The 26093-nt window shown below is 42.5% G+C and overlaps 1 protein-coding gene across 2 annotated transcripts; it reads right to left on the bottom strand.

The window, feature by feature from the left end:
* Positions 1-11340: 11340 nt before the first annotated feature.
* Positions 11341-21565, bottom strand: LOC147894520 (uncharacterized). Of its 2 annotated transcripts, XR_015542136.1 has the most exons (3): positions 20523-21565; positions 11582-11620; positions 11341-11482 (listed from the first exon to the last, which is right to left on the bottom strand). XR_015542136.1 is itself a non-coding variant. In XM_087385186.1 (2 exons), the coding sequence occupies exon 1, from the start codon at positions 21311-21313 to the stop codon at positions 20555-20557; it is 759 nt and encodes a 252-aa protein (XP_087241312.1). In that variant the 5' UTR covers positions 21314-21565; the 3' UTR covers positions 11341-11482; positions 20523-20554. The 2 variants fall into 2 exon arrangements, 1 of the variants encoding a protein (XP_087241312.1); XM_087385186.1 differs by lacking the exon at positions 11582-11620.
* Between the last annotated feature and the right edge of the window lie 4528 nt (positions 21566-26093).

Genomic DNA, 26093 nt, shown 5'->3' with positions numbered 1-26093 from the left:
CACATCAATTAGATGAAGATTCAAGGGAAATGTGCTCAATGGATAATGGTCTACAATTGGAAAACACAAGACGCTATTCTCAAAAGGAAAGTATGCGAGGGTCACGTGGCGATGAATCAATGGCACCAATTTGAGAACCCCATAGACATGTAATGTTATTTGAGGAGAGTATGGAAACAAGACTCTTATGTGACTTTGTTGTAAGAAAATATGCATTAGAATAGTTAAAAAATATGATTGTAAGGCCATGAGCCTAGGTATTTAGAGCAAGACAAGGCCTGATTGACATAACCATCTTCTTCAATAGTTATATTGCTTCCTTTAACAAGGTCATGAGGACTTGAAGACAAGACATTGTAGCCTCAATTGAAACTCATGCTTAATGGGATACATTTACAATCATGGATATCAATTCTTAGCTGGACTATCACATGATCCATGGTGTATATTGCAGCATTTGGACAAAGGAAAGACAACGTGGTTCAAAAAATTCATGGAAATGCCTACAGGATTAGACGCCATGGAAGCACTAGAAATGCAACTACCACCATCATCTTCTATTGGAAATGAGAAAGAAGTTATGTACTAGAAATGATTAATAAAGCCTTACAAATAGATAAGAAAGAATGATTTTAAGGTCAACATATTTGCCATGCACATATTAAATATCATTAGGGTGGACTTGACCCATTTTTAAAAAAAATGCAATATCAAATTTTTATGTCTCTAAACAAGATTCATGAGCATAGTGTATTCAGACATCTTGTTTTTAACAAATGGTATATCTTTATACCACCTATATGTTGAATTTAACAAACTCTTTCTATATGTGATCGTGTCTTCACAAATTTACCTATAATGTATTGATGAGTGGAGGTCACCAGTTAAAACTTTGGTGAAATTTTAGCTTCATTAGGCCATATTTATGTGGATTTCACAAATGTATTATTGCCAAATTTCCCAATTATGGAGTTCACCAAGTGATATTGAGTGGAGGTGACCATTTTGGAAAAAGCATCCAACCAAAGTAAGAAATCCCAAACAAACCAAGAAAGTCCGAACAAAGTGGGAATTTGTCATTCGTGTTTTATTTTTGGGAGCCCCTTCACAAAATAAGGTCATTTGGGATGGCCGTGTATTCCCTCCTCTAACCATCTCTATCCCACTTGTTTTCCATTTCTCCCCCTCATAGACTTTCCTTCGTTTTCCCAAGGCACTATGTTACCTTCTCTAACAAAATTTTCACCCTAGACTACAAAAATCAAAAAATTCTTCAACCATTATGACTTTAGAACCTAAAATTTTCCTTATAGAATACTTTTTTTAGCAAGGTAGCAAACCCACTATAAGCCCTACAAAGATGATCGAAGAAAGTTTGTATTGAGATGCACAACTATGATTGCTATTTGTGATTAGTAGTGTCAATGAATTTCATGTTTGATGGATCCATATGATCATTGATTCTGATGTTTGTATCGGCTTTAATGTCCTCAAAATTTGTTATTTGTGCTTGGCAATGTCATTGGTTTTAATACTTAAATAAGATTAAATGTGATCTCTTTGAATGTTATCAACTTTTAATGTCCTATTATGTCATTTATTTGAATGCTCATATCATCTTTAGTGTCCTAAAAAATTTTCCCTAAAAAATTTCTCCATTAATTAGTGAAAGGTTAAATTTCAACAAATAATAAAAAATGGTTAAAAGGGAGGACAATGGAGAGTTTGAAGGCTTCACTACATGGAAACTCTATATATTGTGTGTGTTCAAGGGGTATTGTTAAACCCTTTATCCATAAACCTTTACCCCTAAAAATAGCCTCATTTCTATACAAGTTTATGGATTTATTTCAAAAACCCATTGAAAAGATCCTTATGTATGTGAAATTCTATAAAATTTGGATATTCTTTCCAGTTTAAAAACTCAAGGGTCCATTAAAAAATGCGATTATCATGTGAGTTCAAAAGATGGTATAACTAAATTCACTTTTTGGATGTGATTTATAGAAATATGATTACATAAGGGGGTTTTTAATGTATGTTGAAAAAAATTTATAAGTTTGTGTAGTAAAGGGGCCATTTTTAAAACTAAAATTTAATTATTAAATTCACTTTTTTAATGTAAATTTATAGAACAATGATTATAAAATGAGGTTTTAAATAGATGTTCATTTGTAAAGCAAAGGGGGGAATTTTTAAAAAATAAAAAATCACAAATAAGGTATGTCTAATATACCCCTTGAATGCATGTGATAGTCTAGTTTTCTATAGTGAACTCCTCATGTTAAAAGAACCCCTTCTCTTGGATGCATGTGCTATGTTCACATATAACTGAGTGAACTGAGAGAGAGAGAGAAAGAGACAAAGAGGAGGAGGAGGAGGAGGAGGAGGAGATAAGTGATCAGGTGGGATAGGAGAGGGATGAATGGTATGGGGGAGAGGAGTGAAAAGAGAGGATATATGTAAAAAGAGAAAAATGGAGACGAGAGGAGAGAGGGGAAAAGAGAGGTGACGAGAGAAGAGAAGAGGGAAGAGAGGAGTAATCAATGCAAACGAGGCCTTATGGCCCACTAAATCTTTAAGAACCACTTAAGCACTAACTAACAATATCTGGTCAATACAAGTCAAAACTCTTTCATATTTTGAACTTTATAAAAGCATGGCCATGTAAAATATCTATCATGGCTCATGCCTACCTAGTTTATGTATGGGTGATAGGAAAATACAAAGTTCAATTGTGACTATTGAGTAGCATTTTTTAATTTTGTAGAATTAAATATTCCTGCTTCACCATATGTAGAGCCGGACCCACCTTCACTATGAGACCCACGATGCAGGCATGCTTGGGCAGAGGATATGCTTCATTGGCTAGACTAGAGAGGCAATGCTTCCGCTCTCACTTTCAGGATCCATGGACCAAAGGGTTGCTTTTTGACTCCTTGGTCCGTCCAGCGGGGATGTATGGCAGTCCATGCTGGGGGCCAAACTTGTCGGATACAAAGTGGGCCAGGGTGGAGCGGCTACAGGTTCTCATGTTATCACGAATGATCCGTAGTAAGCCATCCGTTCCTCACCAGATCATTTGGGCGGAGTTTGGGTCACCCCCATTATAGCTAGATGCGGCATTTCAGGTCATCACATATCTGTACCAAGTCAAAGGCCCCAAACAAGATCCACATGTGTCCTTAATGAAAGTGGGCCACCTCTAGTATGCACCTCTCTTACCTAGGAATTAAAAATATGACTTTGTGGTCCACAACTGGGACTATATTAAATTTGATTCACCGGTCACATGAAGAAGTTGCCTATCATATGGGATGATATTTGATGACTATATTAAATTTGATTCACCGGTCACATGAAGAAGTTGCCTATCATATGGGATGATATTTGACAAGGTCAACCTCACCAAAACAAAACCCCATGCCCAAAATATACACACTAAAAGGAGTTAAATTTAATATGACCCAAATAAACACACGCGCACACACTAAAAGGAGTTCAGTTTGAAATGATCAAAATACTGGGAGCTTGTTCCAAGTCCTAAGTGAAACTTTAAGTGGGACCATCTTTAACAGGTTCAACCACCTTTTGGTGCTATTTTATCAAAGTACACTTTCAAAAAGCTAATTCTTACATAAAGCATCTTTGTGAGTATGTAAAAGCCCATGGTTGATTTGAGCCATCCAATGAGGCTATTTTCAAATTGAGAGAGCAACAAGTAATAAATAGGTGAAGTTAGCATCTATATTTTACTTCATGGCCACAAGTGAAAAGACTCTTGCAATAACTACAATTTTGATTAAATGTCCATTTAACATAGTTTCCACTATCTCAAGGATAAGGGGTGAAATCTACCCGCACCATGAGCACATCAGGGTTTATTGAGTGTGTCATGGTAAGGTTGCGATTGGAGACAAACATTATTAGTAAAACTTGTATGCTCATCTCCTACAATAGCAACACATTCCTAATTGCCTCAATCATCTTACATACTACACTTCCATACCTGTTTTTAATCAGATCATGCATTCTCTCTTTTACAATGCTTGATTTAGCCTAGACTAATAGTGTGGGATTATCCCTAGGAAAGGGTAGTCCTAAGATCAAATCTTTGTAGCCTAGATTATTGTCATCTTTGTTGTGTGGGAAATTTGATCCCCCTCAAGTAGGTATTCAATCAAGCAGCTACATAAGGGCCTACTTATTAGCAAAGAAATGGCTTAATTACTTTACAATGCATCATGCCTTGGGAATTTTATACTTCCTTAGGACACATTGGATTGACATTGGGGTCCACTTAATTGAACCGGTTGTTTGTTTTTCCCATAGTGGCTAACTACACATTTCAACACTAAGACCTGATTTAAAAGAAAGCAATAATTTCTTTGGCCTCACTGTATTTATAGCTAGTTTTATTTTTATCATACATTCAAACAATAGAAGGATGATTTATCCTAGTCTAATAGAGTGGGATTATCACCTAGGAAAGGGCCGTTCTAAGCTCAAATCTTTGTAGCCTAAATTATTGTCATGGCTGCCTTGTTGTGTTGAAAATGGGATCCCCCTCAAGTGGGTATTTAGTCAAGCAACTACATAAGGACCTACTTCTTAGCAAAGAAATGGCTTAATTACTTTATAATGCATGCCTTCTAAATTTTATACTTCCTTAGGGCACATTGGATTGAGATTAGCTTCCACTTAATTGAACCGTAGTTAGTTTTTCCCATAGTTGCTAAATGCACATTTCAACAACCTAAGCCCTAATTTAAAAGAACCCAATAATTTCTTTGGGCTCATCTATCTATAGTTGGTATTGTATTTTTATCATACATTTAGACAATAGAACTATCACATGCAACAAAAGATGGTAACACACTCAATCTTGGTTACATGACCCCATAAGTGTTGTATAGACTATCAACTTTGAATTTTAAATAGATGAGCTTTCCATATTTGTATGCCATTTTTGATTCAATTAATGAGCATTTTTTATGACATGGATTTTTTATTTACCACCTAGGCCAAAAGGAGAAGGTAACACAATCAATAGAAGGAGCTTCTTAGGAATCAAGATAGTAAGCTTACTAACTATCCAGATGAGCAATTAGTGCAAATTGGTGAGGTGGAGGATAGCGAAGATGAGGTTTGGTTAGAGAAGAATCTAAACACAAAGCATATAGCTCAAAAACGTGCAAGAAGGTCTTGATATGAGTGCAAGATTCATTTAATCAAATTTAGGCCTCATAATCGGAGATAGCATGGTCCGTTAAGGCGTCGACAAAGAGGGGCAACCTTGTTCAACATGTTAGGCTAAGAAGACTCATGCAATCCGACATCTTTAGGCGCTATTGTATACAGGTTCAGATGGGCAAGAATTGCCCAAAACTTTCCTGACTTCATCCACAACAAATCATTGTCCATAATGAAGTTTTTACTCGTCTCTAATTTCAATGCATTCAAGTTTTCAACAATGTTACTTTCTCCAATTTTACAATCAAGAAATTTGTGCACCATAGCTCAATCAACTTGGATAGCTTCAAGGCTATATTCATTTCTAATCTCACATCTTGTAAGGGGAAAAATTTGCTCTTCTATAGATTTTCCAATGCTGATTGATGGCACACATGTTTTTGTGGAGGTTCCCGAGTCAAGATTACCCTTCCTATCCTTGTGGCTTTTAGGCTAGCAAGCCTCTCAAGTTGGATGCTACTCTCTATTGTTCTCGGATTGTTCTCCCCTTCTTATCCTAACCGTGCCTTCCTCTCTAATGGAAATTTCTCCTCAATTTGCTACCCTAAGGAGGCAATGAAGTGAATGAACCATATAGGATCCACCTTTGCATGGAAGCCTTGATGCGTGGACTCATGGATGGGTCATTTAACTTCAATTACAACCTGTAACGATGCCAAAATTTTGTGAGGGGATAACTTCTGTGGTATGATGGTAGCAGGTTGCATCTGTCTTAGACTCACAGGATGTGCCACACCTCATTTTACAATCTCATACTAATTCCTTACTATCTTGGCAGCTTGCATTATTATTATTATTCATCTCCTCCTTTACTAATAATGTTTTATCTGCTTCTTAAAGCTTACATAAATGTGACTCTATTCTAGAGTGATATATATGGTGGAGAGGGCACACGCCTTTCATCCCATTCATAGATTCTTGCATGTGTGGCCCAACACCTAATGCACATTGCAAGTTATATGGACTCTTGTAAGCTTCCATGCTCATATGATAGGTCTTCATTGACAATTGCGCAAGGCTTCATCTCGTTTACCTCAGCTTATGACAACTACCTGATGACTTCCAAGATCCTTATGCCTTCAACCACCACCACTGAGTCCCAAAGGAAACTGGACTTCAACATTAAACCTCTACTGCCGTAACTTTACGATTGGCAAATGACTAACATGCTATGTGTGGTGTTGTGCCAAGCATCATCGATAGCCTTGATAGAGTGTGGCAATTCTTTGGAGAGGGATACTACCCTAATGGTATCATTATGTATGAATGACTCCAAAGACAGCTATCCACAAAGGTGCTGGGGGAAAAAAGTGATGTAAGGAGATGCCCGTGCCCCCCCTCCTTCCTTTTCCCTCACCTCCCCCCCTCCTATGTGTGCGGTGAGTAAAAAACACAAAAACAAACAACATTTCATTGAAAGTTCACCCTAAAGAAAAATTAACACTAAGGCTGTTTGAAGCCAAAGTTTCATCGATCACAAAATTCCTTACCAATTGCTTTGCTTACAAAATAACATGATCTCCCTTCCAATCAATCTCTACCTCTTCTGAGTTGCCACCTGTTGAATGTGGCCAAGTAGGATCTCCAATCAATCCCATCAATAGAGTTCTAACAATTTGGCTCATTGCTCTCCGACATCAATTTTGAATTGCTTCTCCACTTGATATCCTTCCTAAGCTTTCAAGAGAACATAATTTCCTTCCTAAGGGGGACTAAAGTAGAAGCCATATGCACTATAATCCTTGCTTAGGAAAGAATAATTTTGTGGAGGATGCTTCTTGTGCCAATGTGGAGTTGGAAAACAAAATTTGGAACCCCAAACTCCATGATTTGACGCAGTATCAAACTTTTGACCTATGGTTGTTGGCATCTATTTCCTCTATAAAGATTGCTAACTTCAACGACACAATCTTGCTCCACACCTTTTTTCAAATGCTTGAGCCATTATATGAATGCTCACATTTTGATTTCTCTATTCCACTCAATCCAGTAAACAACTCAACGGCATAGGACTCTTCGGATTCTTCACTTTGTTGCTATACCTGGCCATGGATCCTTTTTCCTCCCTCCTTGTTGACCTAACATTGAGAATTGGTGTCAATGGAACTTTCACAAATCTGGCATCATTAGTGATATTGCTAGGGATGCTACTTCTTTTCCTTAGAAGATTAGCAAGCTTCTTTTGAGGTGTTCGAAACACACTTGAGTTAGACTGATACAGGGCTCCATAATGATCAACTTCCCTGCCTTTCTTGACCACCCCAATTGGTTATTGCCTCTGCATGCCCAAATTTTGAGGGCTCCTATGCAACTCATCGTTGAAGAAACGTTTGACCTCCTTCACAAAGGTGCATCTAGAGATTAAGAAGTGCCGACATCAAGGGAATAATCTTGCCTCGACCACATAGGCTAAACATTGTCTGGGCAACTAATGCTCCCCTCAAAACTCTCTAGCTGCATGACAGGTGGTGTTTCCAACTTCTTTAGCCATGCAACACGTGGCATACCTTCCACATGACACGTGGCTCACACTTGCCTCCCACTCTACTTAATATATAGTAAGATAAGAGAAGATATATATAAATATATATATATATATATAATATAATATATGCTACATATATTATTATTATTACATATATATGTATATATATATAATACAGTATTATATATATATATATATATATATATATAATAAATATCTTATATAATCTCTCTCTCTCTCTCTCTCTCTCTTAATATATATATATATAATGTAGCATATATTACATATAATATAATATATACATTTAATATATATATATATATATGCATAAATAAATAAATATACTCCTTTATGTCCCTCTCTCCCCTCCGTCTCTCTCAATCTCTCTCCTCTCGTGTCTCGCTCTTCTCTCTACTCTCTTTGCTCTCTCCTTACATATATATATATATTAAAATAGAATAAATATCTTATATATAATCTCTTGAGATATATATATATATATATATATACACACACAAATAAATAAATATACCTCTCTCTCTCTCTCTCTCTCTCTCTCTCTCTCTCTCTCTCCTCTAGTGTGTCTTGCTCTTCCCTATACTCTCCTCGTGCTACTCTCAAACTACGTGCGTGGGTCGAACTACGTGGCCCCAGCCAGCCAATGCCTCGATCTGCCCCTCAACAACGTGCGGCACATGTCACGACTTGCTGCTAAGTTTTTGACCCTCAACAGTGTCAACACCGTGCCTTGCCACGTCACCATGCCTCACTCGCATTGCACCATGCCACGTCAATCTTCTACGCGATTAGTCTCTATCCCCTATGCAATTTGCCATGTGTCGATCCCCAATTGCTGGGCGATCTGCTGTACATCTCTTGGCCTCTTGGCCTCTGTACTCCCTCCCTCCATCCTTCAACCCAACTGTTCCAATCCGTGCGATTGTTCTTTGCTGTGCACACTCTCCACTCCACTCCATCACCACTCCACTCCACTCCACTCCACTGGTTAGCCGTGAAGACCAGTCACCAGTGACCCAATCTATTCTCACATCTCTGGTCAGTCCCATTGCCAAAGTTCCCAACTAATATCTGCTTGCTGTCTACAGTCACAACTCACTGCCTCTGAGTCCTCACTCGTGTTAGCAGACGGCTTCTCTCTTTTGCCTCTGCTATGGTGTGTCAAGATGGAAAGGGCATCATAACAACATGTGGCAAATCTCCTAGCTCTCCCTCCACTCCACCTCTTATTGCCAAAGATATTTCTGTCCAACCATAGGACACAATACAAAAGAGAGGCTTAGAGTCCCACCAATACGTGGTCCTCTGACCTTACCAAAATGTTGTACTACTATCTAGCTGTCACCTCCAGATCCCTAATACTGCATGCTCCACTGAGCTTATGTAGATTCTCTGTCAGTGATCCCGTCCACCTTGCTATCCGGGGTAGCCAGCCTAGCTGGGCAGCACCTTGAGCTAAGCCTGCAGCCCTTGTACGTCTCCTTCAGCTCCTATGTATAGGCCCAAGGATGGACCTATTGCTGCTGCTCCTTGCTATTGCATTGCCGCTCCTTCCTGCTCTAGGATTGCTGCTCCAAGTGATGCCTTATGAGCCCCAAAAGGGGCCCTTTTATAAGGCCCAAAACCAACTGACCCAGTAGGGGGAAATGAGCCGACCAAGCAACCCCCCCTATTGGCTGACCTGCCTACTGGGCCGACCCAGTAGGGATCTATTTAAGGCCCCATGGCCAGCCCTTTTACTGCTGCTCCTGGCCACCTGGGTGCCTAGCATATCTGCCCTATCCCAGGGCCTATTGCAGGCCTTCCTGTGCTCTTGGATTGCTGCTCCAAGTGATGCCTTATGAGCCCCAGAAGGGGCCCTTTTATAAGGCCCAAAACCAATCGACCCAGTAGGGGGAAATGGGCCGACCCAGCAGCCCCCCTATTGGCCGACCTGCCTACTGGGCCGACCCAGTAGGGCTCTATTTAAGGCCCCACAACCAGCCCTTTTACTGCTGCTCCTGGCCACCTGGGTGCCCAGCATATCTGCCCTATCCCAGGGCCTATGGCAGGCCCGCCACCTGCCCTATCCTAGGGCCTATTGCAGGCCTTCCTGCTCTTGGATTGCTGCTCCAAGTGATGCCTTATGAGCCCCAGAAGGGTCCCTTTTATAAGGCCCAAAACCAACCGACCTAGTAGGGGGAAATGGGCCGACCCAGCAGCCCCCCTATTGGCCAACCTGCCTACTGGGCCGACCCAGTAGGGCTCTATTTAAGGCCCCATGGCGAGCCCTTTTACTACTGCTCTGGGCCACCTGGGTCACAAGCATATCTGCCCTATCCCAGGGCCTATTGTAGGCCTGCCACCTGCCCATAACCCTCGCCTATCTGCTCCATCCTCCCGAGCCTTTCCTGCCCTAAACCCTGATCCAATGCAAGCCATAAGGTTTTGCCAAACACCTATAGATCTGCACCACATCCGTGCCTCCTTCCTGCCCTGGATGATCCGCCTTTTGTCAGGCCACGTGGACCTCTGTACAGTCTGCTCCAAGCATCCGTACCAAGCTGTACCCATGCTGACAGCATCGTGGTCTTTCTTAGTCCCTTTACGCAGCCTGTTGTTGTCCACCTTGGTGCCAGGTACTCATTTCTTCTGCTGCACACATGGCAACCCATGTGCTGTCCATTTGCTGCTGTGAGGTGCTTGCCCATGTGGCAACCCCCTCTCTTTTTTTTCCCCTTTGGGCATGCTTCCCACAAAGGCATCCAATCAGATGCCCATGTGGCAGCCCTGGCCCTAGGTCCACCTCTCCCACGCTCTCCTTATTTGGGGACTTACAGATGGGGAGGTGACCTGCCCATGGCCAACATAAATGTATTCCCAATAGGGTTGAATACAACTGGAAGAATAAGTATTATATGGAGGGATGAACCCTCACTGTAGATGAGCAGAAGAGGGATGCTTTGATGCAGACCCTAATGCTGTTGCTGTCCAGAATGAAGGGGCCTGGAAGATGTTCTATAGGCGCCAAGGATGAACCAGATTCGCTGCTCCTAATCCTAGCCTGACCTCAGGTGCGAAATACTACTGTTGGCTGCACTCTTCAACCCTAGAAGTGAATGACGAATGAGGCCAAGGTGGCTACCTTTTATCGGCTCCCTTGGGCCTTAGAAATGACCGACTAAGGGAGTCTATGGACCAACCCCCTGGCCAGATCTGTCCCGACCAAGCTGGTCAGGCTGCTCCAATCACCGACTGCCTCGTTCTTGCTGATGTGGCTGCTGTGCACTAATGTGGTGCTGTCTATACGATTGTTTGCTATCGCGGCTACCTATGTGGCAGCCGACTTGACTGCCTATGTGGCAGCTAATGTGGTTGCTTGCATGACAATGTATGCTGGTTGTAGCCAGCATGGCCACGGGCTTTGCAGATGCTTCCATCACTCTTTGTCTCTCTCCTGTCTCACTGCTTCCATCACTCTCTCCTTCTCTCTTTCTCTCTACATCTCCCACTCTTTCAAGGTGCACCCACAGATCACTGCATCCAAAGGGCCACCCTCGAGTTGCATGCATTCAAAATAGGCTGAGAGAGAGAGAGAGCTGGGTCTATACAAAATCCATACACTCGTGGGGTGAATATACTCCTACACCTCTGCTGTAAACAACCACCTGTGACATCCATGGTCTAGTAGGCCCATATGTACAATGCGACCTTAAGAGGAAAGCAGATCACGTCGAGGAATAGAAGCTGCAACACACCATTAACAAAACAACAATGCAATGTTATTCAACCCTCAAATGCATACAAAGAAAGACTACTACTGGCAAAGGGACATAGAAAACAAACCCTGTATTTGCCTACGACCACGAAGTACTGATTCTTCATCTGCAAGACAATCTATACGGTATAAGTGACTTGAAGATTTGCTTTGCCACAATTACTTTATTGCACTTCTATGTATAATTCACCAATGCCCTATTGCAAGGCATTTTTGCCAAAGATCCTGCCAACTTGATAGTCGCCCCCATGCTGCATCTGTTCGCCATCTTCCTGGGCCTGTTTTAGCCTTGATCTCTGGCCCATGTTCTATCCTACCAATCGCCTATCAGCTCCAGCCTTCTACCTACTGTTTCACATCTATACCAGTGCTAGATCTTAACCTAGATCTACCGTACCAGCCTCATACATGCTGCTGCAGACACCTGTCATGAAGGCAACTACAGATCCATGCACTCCTGGGCTGTACCAGCTCTTCCAATCCATCCAATCTCAACTTGACTGCTCCAAGATGTCCACATAGTCTTGCACAGGCCTCCATGCTCTAGTCAACATGTTCCAAGCTTCAGATCTTGACCAGAACTACTGTGAACTGTTTCACCTTGTCACATGTTTGCTCCATACAGAATCTCTCCACCAAGAGCTCCACTCATGGCCGGATAATTCTATGATTGTGCTGCTCATATGGAAGCCTATGTGCTGCCCATGGGACAGTTTCTTGATTGCTTGTATGCTGCCCACATGACAGCCTAGATGTTGCCGATGTGGTAGCCCACTCTTCTTTGTATTCCCTCTGAGTTTGCTACCCACATGATGGCCAATAAGCTGCCCATGTGGTAGCCCTAACCCTAGGTCCACCTCCCCCATGCTCTCCTAATATGGAGGCTTACAGATGGGGAGGAATTTCCCAACACCCCCTCTTACCGACACATCTCATCCCTATCCCAACTCATCGATGAAGATGCTCAACGCCCATGTCGTAGCCCCTTGGAACAATGCAGTGTCTATATTACTACCTGGTCTTTCAACCAGTGGCTCCCGCTCCACCAGGTCTGGTCCCGTGCAAGCAAACGAACTTGGTACACAGGTCCATCTTTGGTAGCACCGGATGGCACCACATCCTTCAATCACGTACCCGCCTTCAAACTTCAGCACTCTAGGCACTGGCATCCTCCAAATGTCCCCCTCTTAAAAGGAGAACTGCTTGAGTTTCTCCAAACACCATGCTCTCAAATTCTGTCAGGTCCGCAACTAAACAACATACTCGAGAAATCAAATCCCAAGCATAAATCCAGATTACCTGAACCATGAGCTTGCACTGAGCTCCCAGCTTCCATGTGTAGTCCCATCATGCCCCCTCCTACGTCAAGGAATCCATCTATCTCTGAATCCATAGAATCCTCCTCTATGTCAGCCATACCAGCTAGCACCTGGATTGACTCCAAGCACTCATCACTATCCTTCACTTTCACAAAAGTTTTCGACTCCTCATCTAACCACATCTCAAGGTCAAACATCCTCACCAAGACACCAAGGTCTTGGTGCCAGAATTGCTTTCTTGCACTTCTATCTGCTGAGCATTTATGCCCCAAATCTTGCTGACCTGATGTTCACCATCTGCCTGGGCCTGTTTCAAACTTCATCTCTAGCCAATGGTCTGCTCCTACCAGGCACCTATCAGCTCCAGCCTTCTACCTATTATTTTGTATCTGTTCCAGCCCTAGACCTTGCCCTAGATATACCGCACCAGCCTCATACATGCTACTGCATACACCTATCATGAGAGCCTCTGTGTGTGTGTGTGCAAGAGCACTTATCTTCTTCTTTCTTCATCAAGCTTCTTCACTTCACTATCTGTCCAAAAGCACATTTGTGGGCAAACACATATGCTTCAAAAGCTTTGATGTGGAGGAGGAAGGTAGACAGATAACTACCGCATCTGGAATGACCGTTTGTCTTTGAATCCCATTGCCTCCCCATCTAATCTCGCTCCCTCCTCCATTATCTTGAGGAGTTCAAGCCTGAGGTTGAGGCTAAGGCAGCCTGTGTTGCAGAGGTTGAGCACGAAGCAAGGAAGAGCGCGGAGGGCTAGAAGCAATTCAAGCTGGAGCGGTGGAGTTTGAATTTGCATGCTCAGCATTCAAGGTGTTGAGATGCCTTGTCCAACATTGTGCCATACATGGCAGTCTCCAGCTTCTCTTACTACAGAACACATAGCTTTCTCTGCAAGACTTCTGGCCAACGGCTTCTCTCGCTCCTCCAGCTGCAATCTCTCCTCTGCGTGACACATGGCACCAGCCTCTCTTCTATTGATGATGACACATGGCAACCTCCAACACTCTCCTTGCATTTCTCTCTGCACGACACGTGGCTTCTCAACCTCTTAGCATCCTTCATATAGTGTAAGAAGGAGAGAGGGAGGCAAGAGATTGCCATGTGTCATGAAATTCAAGTTTAGAAATACTAAAGTTGAAGTGCTTGCATAATCAAGATCTAGCCAAACACTTCAAACAATTGGCGAGCGATAAAACTTCTTTCATGCCCATCCAATGAAAGCCCAAAATATTCTCTCTCTCTCTCTCTCTCTCTCTTTGCAAGAGCACTTATCTTCTTCTTACTTCATATACCTGATCATCCATGGAGGTTGGCTGTTGAGATATCAAGCTCTACCCCCGATACATCTCCTGGATGACTATCATTTATGTCACCGCCTATGTTAGTTGTACTCGTGGTGTAGTTAGACTGCCACGTATGTTTTTGGTTTGGGTTCACATATGAACCACGTATTCTAGGTTTCGACATATAGGGTATTTCCCTCTTCTATTGTATTGTTGTTGTGTGCAAAAGTGAAGAAAGGCTTCACCCTCCAACCTTGTGTCCTCTCTCTTTTGTGTGTTGTGAAGAAAGCTGAACTTGAGTCTCCTATCTCTCTCCCTCCTTCCTTACATGGTATCAGAGCCTTGTTCGAGGTAAGGAGCTCAAGAAAGCAAGCCAAGTTTGTGGTGTCTTGGTAAGAGGACCAGTGTTGCTTTCCTATTTCGAGTTTGGGAGCAAATCTCTGCAGGTAGCACAGCTAGAAGTGCAGGAGTGCACTGCTTCAGATTGAGAGGCCCTTCGCGGTGCAGCGAGAGCGCAGTATATGCTGCGGGAGAGGGCGAAGCCCCTGGTGACTTTATTTTTCTGATTTGAGGCCGTTTCGGGGCCCGTTTTGAAGGCGGAAGTTCTTCGCGGGCACTCAGAAAAAGGCCCTATTTTTGCTGTGCGACCACCGCGCGGCTAGTCGATGGAAAAGGTGCCACAGAAATTGCATCATATGCCTATGTGCAGAGATATTGGGAGTTGCAGATTCATGCCTGTTGCCTGTTGATGCAAAATCGTCACGAGGAAGTGACTGTGTGGTGAAATACCACTTTCGTCAGTGTTGCAGATCTGCCCCTGTGAGGCTTTTCGCAGAAGCTTTGCTATTTGCCCTTGTGAGGCATTTGCTGTGTTTACAGGTTGCTGTTGCAATTCGTGATTTGTAAAATGTCTGAGAATCTGTCTACCATTGTCAGTGAGAAGCTTGACAAGAACAACTTCCAAGCATGGAAGTTCAGGATGACAAACTTCCTTATGGGAAAGGGAGTTTGGGATTACATCAGTGGTGAAACTACAGAACCAGTTTTGGGTGCTGCTCCCACTCCTGCTGAATTGAAGGCCTTTAAAGAATGGCATGAAAAAGCCAGAAAATGCTTGTATTGGCTGTCTGTTAGCATTTCAGATTCTATGATTGTGCATATACAGGATGTAGAGACGCTAAGGAGGCATGGGATACATTGGTGAAGCTGTATAGCACAAATACCAAAGCACGAAAGATGCAGCTAAAGCAGGAGTTGCACAATGTGCAAAGGAAAAATCTGAATATAAATGAGTATTCCTTGAAGGTGAAAGGCCTTGCAGATTCTCTTGCCTCCATTGGAGCACCTGTTGATGATGAGGACTTAGTGTCCGTGACCTTGAATGGTCTTGGGAAAGATTATGCACAATTTCGGACATCCATTGGAGTCCGTGAAACATTTCCTGATTTTCAGGAACTTATTGCTCTCTTGCTAAGTGAAGAGCAAAGGAATGGTGGTTCAGCCACCTCAACTTCTCAAGAGACTGCTTTCTACTCGAATACAGGTAGAGGCAGAGGTAGAGGAAGAGGCCGTTCTGGTGGCCGTGCAGGAAATCAGAACCAACAGCAACAACAGGAAAACCAGTCCTATGGAGGAGGACGTGGTAGTTCTAGAGGCAGGGGGAGCCAAAGAGGCCGTGGTTCATGGCAAAGGAACCAGCAAGTAAATAGCAGCATAGAATGCTATTATTGTGGAAAGCCTGGACACAAGGAGAATACATGCTATAAAAAGCAGAATGACATCAAAAGTGGAAAGTTGCAGCAAAGCAACTATGCATCATCAAGTGGGCATGGTGACGACAGAAATGAGCACCTTTTTGTGATGCAGCATATGGTTAACTCCATGTCAGGAGATGCTGCAGCTTGCAATGATGTTTGGTATGTTGATTCAGGTGCCTCTAACCACATGACCAGTCATGGTGAGTGGTTTCATGATGTCAGAAATTTGGATAAGCCAGGTTATGTTGAAACAGGTGATGATACTGCGCACCCAATTACGCAGGTTGGTAAAGTGCCATTGGCTATGCAGGATGGCAAAACAAAGTACTTGGCAGATGTACTTCATGTTCCAAAAATCACTAAGAACCTGGTTTCAGTTGGCCAGATGGTTGAGCAAGGTCTGCAGGTTAGATTTAATCCTGATGGATGCTTTGTTGAGGACTTGAAAAATAAATGCCGCTTGGTTGCGAAAGGCAACAAAAATGGAAGAATGTTCACCTTGGATGCTGATATGCCTGAGGTGAAAGCTGCTATGTTTGCGCATGGGAGAGGTGTCATTGCAGATATTGAGATATGGCACAAGCGCATTGGGCACGTGAATATACAAAGGCTGAAATCTATGCAAACGAAAAACATTGTTGCAGGTTTGCCTAAATTCAGAGTTGAGGGAATGCAAAAGGTATGTGAAGCATGCCAAATGGGTAAGCAGGCCAGACATGCATTTCCCAAAAATGCTAAGGTGAGCAGAAGACCTTTGGAAGTGATCCATTCAGATGTTTGGACAACCAAAGCTGCTTCTATTGGTGGATGCCATTATTATGTGACGTTTATTGATGACTACACTAGGAAGGTGTGGATTTATTTTATGAAGCACAAAAGTGAAGTGTTCAGCCATTTCAAGGCTTTTAAGGCCATGGTTGAAAAAGAGAAAGGTGTGCATATTAAAGTGCTAAGATCTGATGGAGGGGGAGAGTACTTTTCAGAAGAATTTTGTGAATATCTGAAAGAACAGGGAATTCAAAGGAAGTACTCATGCAGGTCTACCCCTCAGCAGAATGGGGTTGCAGAAAGGAAGAACAGGCATATTGCAGAAGTAGGACGGGCGATCCTAAATGAGAAAAACATGCCTGATTATTTTTGGGCTGAAGCAGTAGCAACTGCTGTTTATATTATGAACAGAACCCCCACTGCAGCTGTCCATGGTATGACGCCTGAAGAAATGTATACAGGCCAAAAACCAGATATTTCTCACTTGAAGGTATTTGGTTGCATAGCTTATGTTCATGTTCCTGATGAGAAGAGAACAAAGCTGGATCCAAAGGCAGAAAAATGCATCTTTATTGGATATGCTCAGCACCAGAAAGGGTATCGCTGTTATAACCCTTCCACCCGCAAAATGCAAGTGAGCAGAGATGTTGTTTTTGATGAAATGAGCAGCTGGTATGCACCAACTGTTATGGTAGGAGATGCAGATGCAGGAAATGGGAATGCTGCAATAAATGCAGAGCAGCAATCTCAAGCCTTGAGTGGACCCAGAGAGTCCTCTACTAGTGGATCTAATGCATGGACAGGGAGATTGAGATCTAGTGAATCGTCACATGGCAGTCCTGATAGTGTTGTGCAGGTATCACATAAGGGAAAAGAAAAAGTGGACCATGCTCCAGTGTTTGATGTGTCTGCTGGTAGCTCTCATGTTGATGGAGAGTCAAGCGGCTCTGAAATGAGCCTTGATGAGGAACTTGGGATTCCTTCTGTTGTTACACCTAGTGCAAGGAAAAGCAGGCATGATTTAAAGACTCCTGCAACTGATCCAGTTGTACGGAGGTCCACTCGTATTAAGTATCCAGTTGACAGGCTGAGATATGATGGGTATACAGCACATCACTATGCTTATATGGTCAAGGTTCTAGAGGAGCCAGAGCCCACATGTTTTGAGGATGCAGCAGGGCATAAAAATTGGGAAGCAGCTATGGATGAAGAGATGGCTGCCTTGGATGCAAACCACACTTGGGATTTGATGCCTTTGCCTCATGATAAGAAGGCTATTGGCTGCAAGTGGGTTTACAAAGTAAAGCACAATGCTGATGGGTCTGTTAGCAGGTACAAGGCAAGATTGGTTGCCAAAGGTTTTGCACAGACATATGGAATTGACTATGAGGAAACTTTCAGCCCAGTTGCAAGGATGGCAACCGTGAGAGCAGTAATTGCTATGGCTGCTGCAAACGGATGGTCTTTGCATCAGATGGATGTGAAAAATGCCTTCTTGCATGGTGATTTGCAGGAAGAGGTTTATATGATGCAGCCGGAAGGTTATGAGGATAATTCACATCCCGATTTTGTATGCAGGTTGCGCAAAGCCTTGTATGGCTTAAAACAGGCGCCGAGGGCATGGTTAGACAAGATAGGGCAATATCTTGTCACTATTGGATTTCAGATTTCCAATTCAGATTTTTCACTTTATGTGAAAAGGACAAACAGAGGGATTGTGCTTATAGTCATCTATGTTGATGACTTGATTATTACAGGTGATAGTGATGTAGACATTAATGAAGTGAAGCTGCTGTTGAAGCAGAAATTTGAGATGAAGGATTTGGGAGAGCTGCGTTACTTCTTGGGCATTGAGGTTATTAGATCCCCGAGTGGGATATGGCTATTGCAAAGGCAATACGGTTTGGACATGCTGTCCAAATATGGGATGACAGGCTGTAAGCCTATCTCTGTTCCATTGGAGCAGAATGTGAAGCTCAATGCAGAGTCAGGTGAGCTTCTTGAAGATATTACTATGTACAGGCGCATAGTAGGTAGCTTGATTTACATGACTATAACCAGACCAGATTTGAGCTATGCTGTGGGGCTGGTGAGTCAGTTTATGCAGGCACCGAGGAAGCCACATTTGGATGCGGCTAGGCGCATACTGCGGTATGTGAAGTCCACATTGCATTATGGACTGTTTTATGAAGCTGGGTGTGCATTACAGGTACATGGATACACAGATGCTGACTGGGCTGGTAGTGTCTCAGACAGGAGATCTACTAGTGGTTTTATGTTTTCCCTTGGGAGTGGTGCCATCAGTTGGAGCAGCAAGAAGCAGCCAACAGTTGCCTTGTCGAGCACAGAGGCTGAGTACAGGGGTGCAGCAATGGCTGCATGTGAGGTAGCTTGGTTACGGAAGCTACTTGCAGATATGGGACAGTCAGTTCATGCAGCAGTTGTCATTCATTGTGACAACATTAGCAGCATCATGCTTGCTAATAACCCAGTTTATCATGCTAGAACGAAGCACATTGAGGTGCATTATCACTTTGTGAGAGAGAAGGTTCTAGCTGGTGAGATTGATCTTATCTATGTCAGCACTGAGGAGCAGGTGGCTGATATTTTTACGAAGGCATTGGGTACCGAGAAGCTTCGCAGATTTAGGAGCTTGCTTGGTGTACGTGAGATGGATTTGAGCTTGAGGGGGAGTGTTGAGATATCAAGCTCTACCCCCGATACATCTCCTGGATGACTATCATTTATGTCACCGCCTATGTTAGTTGTACTCGTGGTGTAGTTAGACTACCACGTATGTTTTTGGTTTGGGTTCACATATGAACCACGTATTCTAGGTTTCGACATATAGGGTATTTCCCTCTTCTATTGTATTGTTGTTGTGTGCAAAAGTGAAGAAAGGCTTCACCCTCCAACCTTGTGTCCTCTCTCTTTTGTGTGTTGTGAAGAAAGCTGAACTTGAGTCTCCTATCTCTCTCCCTCCTTCCTTACATTGGCTGCAGGTTTTTGATGATCGGCAAGTCTTCAATACGTTGGTCGATCGGAAAGACTATTCCTGAACTTCTCTAATCACATATTATACCACATTCAATATCCTGCGCAGGCATGCTTTGGGACGGTGTGCAAAAATACCCAAAAATTTTAGATTCAAAAAAGCTCTCTAATCCTTGGCCATCACAACAAAATACACCCGCAAAGCAACATCTTTCCTGCAGAGCAATATCCCGAACGGCGAGGGAGCCTCAAGGAGACTCTTTCACATTACACATAGAAATTACAACTGATTCCATAAAAGAAAACGAAGCTGTGCGAGGTCAGAGAAATAAAGACAAACAAAGAAGCCCGATGTAGCGATGACGACCCACACTGCAATGCTTGGGATGGCTGTCCATACTCTGGAGCCTAGTGATGACTGGAGGACGACGTCTGAGGAGCCTAAGCTCACGGGTGCTTGGACGATTCAAATGAGCTGAAGGGCGGAAGAGATGACCGGCAAACACAGGGAAGTGCTGGAGTTGATAGGCAGGGGAGAGGAGGATTCAAATTTCACATGCAAGAGTACAAAGGAGCATAATCGCAGCAGCAGCAGTCGCCACTCGCCACGTGTTGTCTGTCTGCTCCCACAGCCACCGCAGATGGTGCCACATGGACTTTTTCCCTCCCTCCTCTCTCCAAACCTCCCTCCTGCTCCCCTCCTCTCCCCAAACCTCCCTCCTCCCCAAACCTCTAGAATGCTTCCCCAAGCCTCCCAATCCCTGCCAGGTGGCTGGTCTGGAATTTACTGCCTTAAGGAATACAAGAGATGAGAGATAAGAGATAATGCCTTAAGGAATATAAGGGATAAGGGAAGTCCTTGCAGAATTTAACCTTTTGGAAGATAACTGGCTAAGTTCCTGCAACTAATCGATCATAGCTGCGAACGTCCAGCTTGATTTCACGACAAACACCACTCCTTTGTTGAGCTCTCTGCTAAATTTGACAAGGATGGAGTCGTCGTTGATTTCCTTTATGCTCATGGTGCTGCAGTCCTCGCTCAGACGGATCAAGTCGGGCATTATAAAGTCGGGTTCACCCACGACCATCAGAGACAACAGCACTGCCATTGGCACAGGCACAGGCACATTCACAGGTAATTGTTCGTTATGCAACAGATCAATCCCCAGCATCCGGGCAACTTGTATCCAACTCTCCCCCGATGATCCGTCCGAACGTCGTCCACCCGCCACTATGGGTACCTTCACCCATTCATGATCGCCCTTTGGTCGCTTCGTCGCTAGCTTTGGATACGCACCTGTTTGCAGTTTCACCCAGGCTGCTTTCATGTTGCGCCCCTGCCCGACCCACTTCTCCCACTCTACTGCAGCCGTGGGCACACGCTCGGCGATTAGCCACGGGTGCCGGTAGCGTATTGCATACCAAGATTTGTAGCGAGAGTACGACCCTTGGCGTTTGACGTAGGCGACCACCTGCGAATCCGAATCCTTGAGATGCCGGGGCTGTTGTCGCAAGTGTTCGTCGAGATCGTGCGCATCCTCCTTCCCGGTTACCTCCTCTTCCATACGGTTCCTATAGGCCTGCATAACTTCCACGACTGCTTCGATGGGGCTACTTGTTCCTACAGCGACACCGAGAGCGCCAAAGGAGAGGGTAGAGATCATGGTGAGGATGAGCAGTGCAAGTAAGGAATCGATGCAGGCTACGGAAAGCAGAAAAGTGATTTTTGATGCAAGAATTGAATGAGAGAGAGAGCGTGAGAGAAATTGTGCAGGAGGAACTAAGGCAGGAAGCTATAGATTAATGCTGATTGTGAATATAGAGCTGCAAAGTGACCTAGTGCAATGAGAGAGAAGCTTTGATGCAGGAGTTGCTGAAGGAGAAGAAGTACAGTTCATCTTGAAGCTTGACCAAAGCAAGTAGGAAATTCATATGCTAAAAATGAACTGATGACCAGGGCAAGTTGATGAGGAAATTCATAGGAAATTGATCGGAAATTCCTAGGAACTTCATAGGAAATTCATAGGAAATTCATAGGAAATTCTTAGGAAGTTGTTGGGAAATTCATGGGAAGTTGAAATGGGAAGAGAAAGAGAGGTGATTCTCTCCATGATGAGAGTAGGCAAATTCACAGAGGTGGCAAGAGGCTAGGTCTAGGTTTTCATTTTGGCAACATTTGCAGATCTATAAGAATCGTTTCCATCTCCCCACTACACAAGAATATAAGAAAGACCCCCCTAATCCTCTCCATTTAGGGCACCACCAATAGCCCCTTAGCTAACCCTTTCTTGTTGCATGTAAGACCCTGGTTTTCATGTCGATCTCCTCAGGTGAGGGTCCAACATCTTCTAAAAAGAATGGATGATCGTGATAACGATGTGGCCCTCTCATTGTAGGTTTCACATTGAAATTCTTCAAGGCTAACCCGCAACCTGGCAACATTGACAAGTCAAACAATTGGCCAAGGGGTACTAGGTGTTCGCTCCAAGGACTTTTTGACCCCTTTTTGATTGGAACCTCTAACCTTTAATCCATTCCCCCATTGGAAAGATAAGTCAAAATGGTAGTGGCAACAATGCTAAAATGGCAATTCAATCAAAATGACAGTGGTAGTTATTGCAAGAGTCTTTCACTAGTGGCCACAAAGTGAAAAATAACTGCTACCTTCATCTATTTAGTACTTGCCACTCACTCATACTAAAAATAGCCTCATCAAATCACTCAAATCAACCATGGACCACAAAGATGCTGCATGTAAGGGCTTATCTTTTCCAACATGTCCTTAGGGACAATAGGGTGGAAGGCAGTTGAACCATTCAAAGACAGTCCCACTTGAAGTTTCACTTGGTCCAAGAAACAAGCTCCCACTATTTGGATCATTTTAAATTAAACTTCTTTAAATGTGTTTGAATGTGTGCATGTATTTTGGACCTAGAGTGGGGGGGGGTTTAGGGGAGGCGGGGGAGGGCGAGAGGAAGGGGTAGTTGGGCTTAATTGTCAAAGACCATCCTATTTAAGGTTTTATAAAAAGTAGGTACTATTTACTTAGTATACCATTTAAGGAGTATTATTTAAGGACCAAGCATTACCACTTAAAGGTGTAAAGAAAAACTCTCAAGTCGTCATGTATCGTCCACTTAATTTTAGAGTATAAATTAATATATGATAGGGCAATTCCTTCATGATAGCAAATAAAACTAACATCACATACAAAGACAATACATAAATAACAAATAAAATGAACTTGCTTTTGAAAAGTCAAATATAATAATTTAGTCTCACCAATGGATGAGTCTCTCCTATTTATGGGCATTAAGTCACCTTTTTTCTTTTTTGGGAAGATGGGTGCTTATTAGATGTGGCCTTGGTTTGATTAACTTGGACATATGTGTATATTATTTGGGGGCCATCCATATAACACTCCTACATGTGGTGAAGCATGCATATTTAATTCTACAAATGTAAAAGTGGTACCAATAGTCACAATTAAACTACCAAGCCTCAACTCTTCACGTGCTAGCCAATTGTGAAAGTCCCCGTGATGGATTCCTCCTACTTATTTTCCCACCATGATACTTCCATGAAACCAAAATTTGAAATTCTCCAAATTTAAAAAAAAACACCTCTTGATAGCTTGAAAAGAGACCAAAGCACACGGAGACAACAACAACCAACTAGGTACAATAATCCTCACTAGATGTTCAGCTCATATTTCCTCTTGAATTCTCCAAATTAAAAAAAATACCACTTGATAGCTTGAAAAAGAGACCAAAGCACAAGGAAACAATGACAACCAACTAGGTAAAAGCTTCCCCACTAGATGTGTGGCTCATGTTTCCTCCTCGAGATTTAAGGCATTCCTTTAAAGTATAAGGAACCAAAATTATCCCTTTTTTCCTCCAAGATAAGGGATTCTTTATTGCCTAGCATGTTTGGGCTTTTCAATTTATCCAAAAATGATTTATGACCTCTTACAAAAAATATTACTCACGGTATCAAAATATCAAAAGAATGGTTTATGACATCTCCATGATCAGAGTAGGCTTATAGAGGTGTGTGCTAGGAGTGGTAGGCAAATTCATAGAGGTGGCAACGTAGAGCTTGTTTGTGATTGTTGAGGCTAATTTTGGTTTTCATTTTGACAACATTTGTAGGGCTATATCGACCCCCTTTTTTCTTGATCTATAATAATATGTTCCTTAAAAAAAGGAATAAAATCCAACCTCAATCCAACGACCATTTCCATCTCCCCACCACATAAGTAAATAAGAAAGAGATCCTAATCCTCTCCGTGTGGCGTGCTACCAGAGACCCTCACCCATTGCATCATGCAAGACTATGGCTATTCCTTTTATGTCGACTCCTTGGGTGAGAGCCCAATATCTTCTAAATAGAATGGATAACTGTGATAAAGACATGGGCCCTCTCATTGTAGGTTTTAGATTGAAATTTTTTGGCCAAGGATGCTAGTTGTCCCCTTCAAAGACTTTTTGACTTGAACCTCTAACCTAATCCATTTCCCTATAGAAAATATTCATCAAATTGATAGTGGAAACTATGTTAAATGGACATTTAATCAAAATTGTAGTTATTGCAAGAGTCTTTTCACTTGTGGCCATGAAGTAAAATATAGATGCTAACTTCACCTATTTATTACTTGTTGCTCTCTCAATTGAAAATAGCCTCATTGGATGGCTCAAATCAACCATGGGCTTTTACATACTCACAAAGATGCTCCATGTAAGAATTAGCTTTTTGAAAGTGTACTTTGATAAAATAGCACCAAAAGGTGGTTGAACCTATTAAAGATGGTCCCACTTAAAGTTTCACTTAGGACTTGGAACAAGCTCCCAGTATTTTGATCATTTCAAACTAAACTCCTTTTAGTGTGTGCGCGTGTGTTTATTTGGATCATATTAAATTTAACTCCTTTTAGTGTGTATATTTTGGGCATGGGGTTTTGTTTTGGTAAGGTTGACCTTGTCAAATATCATCCCATATGATAGGCAACTTCTTCATGTGACCGGTGAATCAAATTTAATATAGTCTCATCAATCAATTAGCCTGTCCCAGTTATGGACCACAAAGTCATATTTTTAATTCCTAGGTAAGAGAGGTGCATACTAGAGGTGGCCCACTTTCAGTAAGGACACATGTGGATCTTGTTTGGGGCCTCTGACTCGGTACATATATGTGATGACCTGAAATGTAGCATCTAGCTATAATGGGGGTGACCCAAACTCCGCCCGAATGATCTGGTGAGGAACGGATGGCTTACCACGGATCATTCATGATAACATGAGAACCTGTAGCCGCTCCACCCTGGCCCACTCTGTATCCGACAAGTTTGGCCCCCAGCATTGACTACCATACATCCCCACTGGACGGACCAAGGAGTCAAAAAGCAACCCTTTGGTCCATGGATCCTGAAAGTGAGAGCAGAAGCACTGCCTCTCTAGTCTAGCCAATGAAGCATATCCTCTACTCAAGCATGCCTACATCACGGGTCTCATAGTGAAGGTGGGTCCGGCTCTACATATGGTGAAGCAGGAATATTTGATTCTACAAAATTAAAAAATGCTACTCAATAGTCACAATTGAACTTTATATTTTCCTATCACCCATACATAAACTAGGTAGGCATGAGCCATGATAGATATTTTACATGGCCATGCTTTAATAAGGTTCAAAATATGAAAGAGTTTTGACTTGTATTGACCAGATAATGTTAGTTAGTGCTCAAGTGGTTCTTAAAGATTTAGTGGGCCATAAGGCCTCATTTGCATTGATTACTCCTCTCTTCCCTCTTCTCTTCTCTAGTCACCTCTCTTTTCCCCTCTCTCCTCTCCTCTCCATTTTTCTCTTTTTACATATATCCTCTCTTTTCACTCCTTTCCCCCATACCATTCATCCCTCTCCTATCCCACCTGATCACTTATCTCCTCCTCCTCCTCCTCCTCTCTATCTCTCTCTCTCTCTCTCTCTCAATTCACTCAGTTATATATGAACATAGCACATGCATCCAAGAGAAGGAGTTCTTTTAACATGAGGAGTTCACCATAGAAACTAGACTATCACATGCATTCAAGAGGTATATTAGACATACCTTATTTGTGATTTTTTATTTTTTAAAAATTCCCCCCTTTGCTTTACAAATGAACATCTATTTAAAACCTCATTTTATAATCATTGTTCTATAAATTTACATTAAAAAAGTGAATTTAATAATTAAAATTTAGTTTTAAAAATGGCCCCTTTACTACACAAACTTATAATTTTTTTTCAACATACATTAAAAACCCCCTTATGTAATCATATTTCTATAAATCACATCCAAAAAGTGAATTTAGTTATACCTTCTTTTGAACTCACATGATAATCGCATTTTTTAATGGACCCCTGAGTTTTTAAACTGGAAAGAATCTCCAAATTTTATAGAATTTC

Source organism: Dipteris shenzhenensis, chromosome 14, assembly GCF_047967505.1.
Source record: "Dipteris shenzhenensis isolate YYH24624 ecotype China chromosome 14, Dip_SZ_1.0, whole genome shotgun sequence".
NCBI lineage: Eukaryota > Viridiplantae > Streptophyta > Polypodiopsida > Gleicheniales > Dipteridaceae > Dipteris > Dipteris shenzhenensis.
This window is presented reverse-complemented; position numbering and strand designations above follow the sequence as displayed.

Coding starts and splice junctions, on each gene's coding strand:
- LOC147894520 (XM_087385186.1), bottom strand. CDS start 21,313: ATGATCTCTACCCTCTCCTTTGGCGCTCTCGGTGTCGCTGTAGGAACA.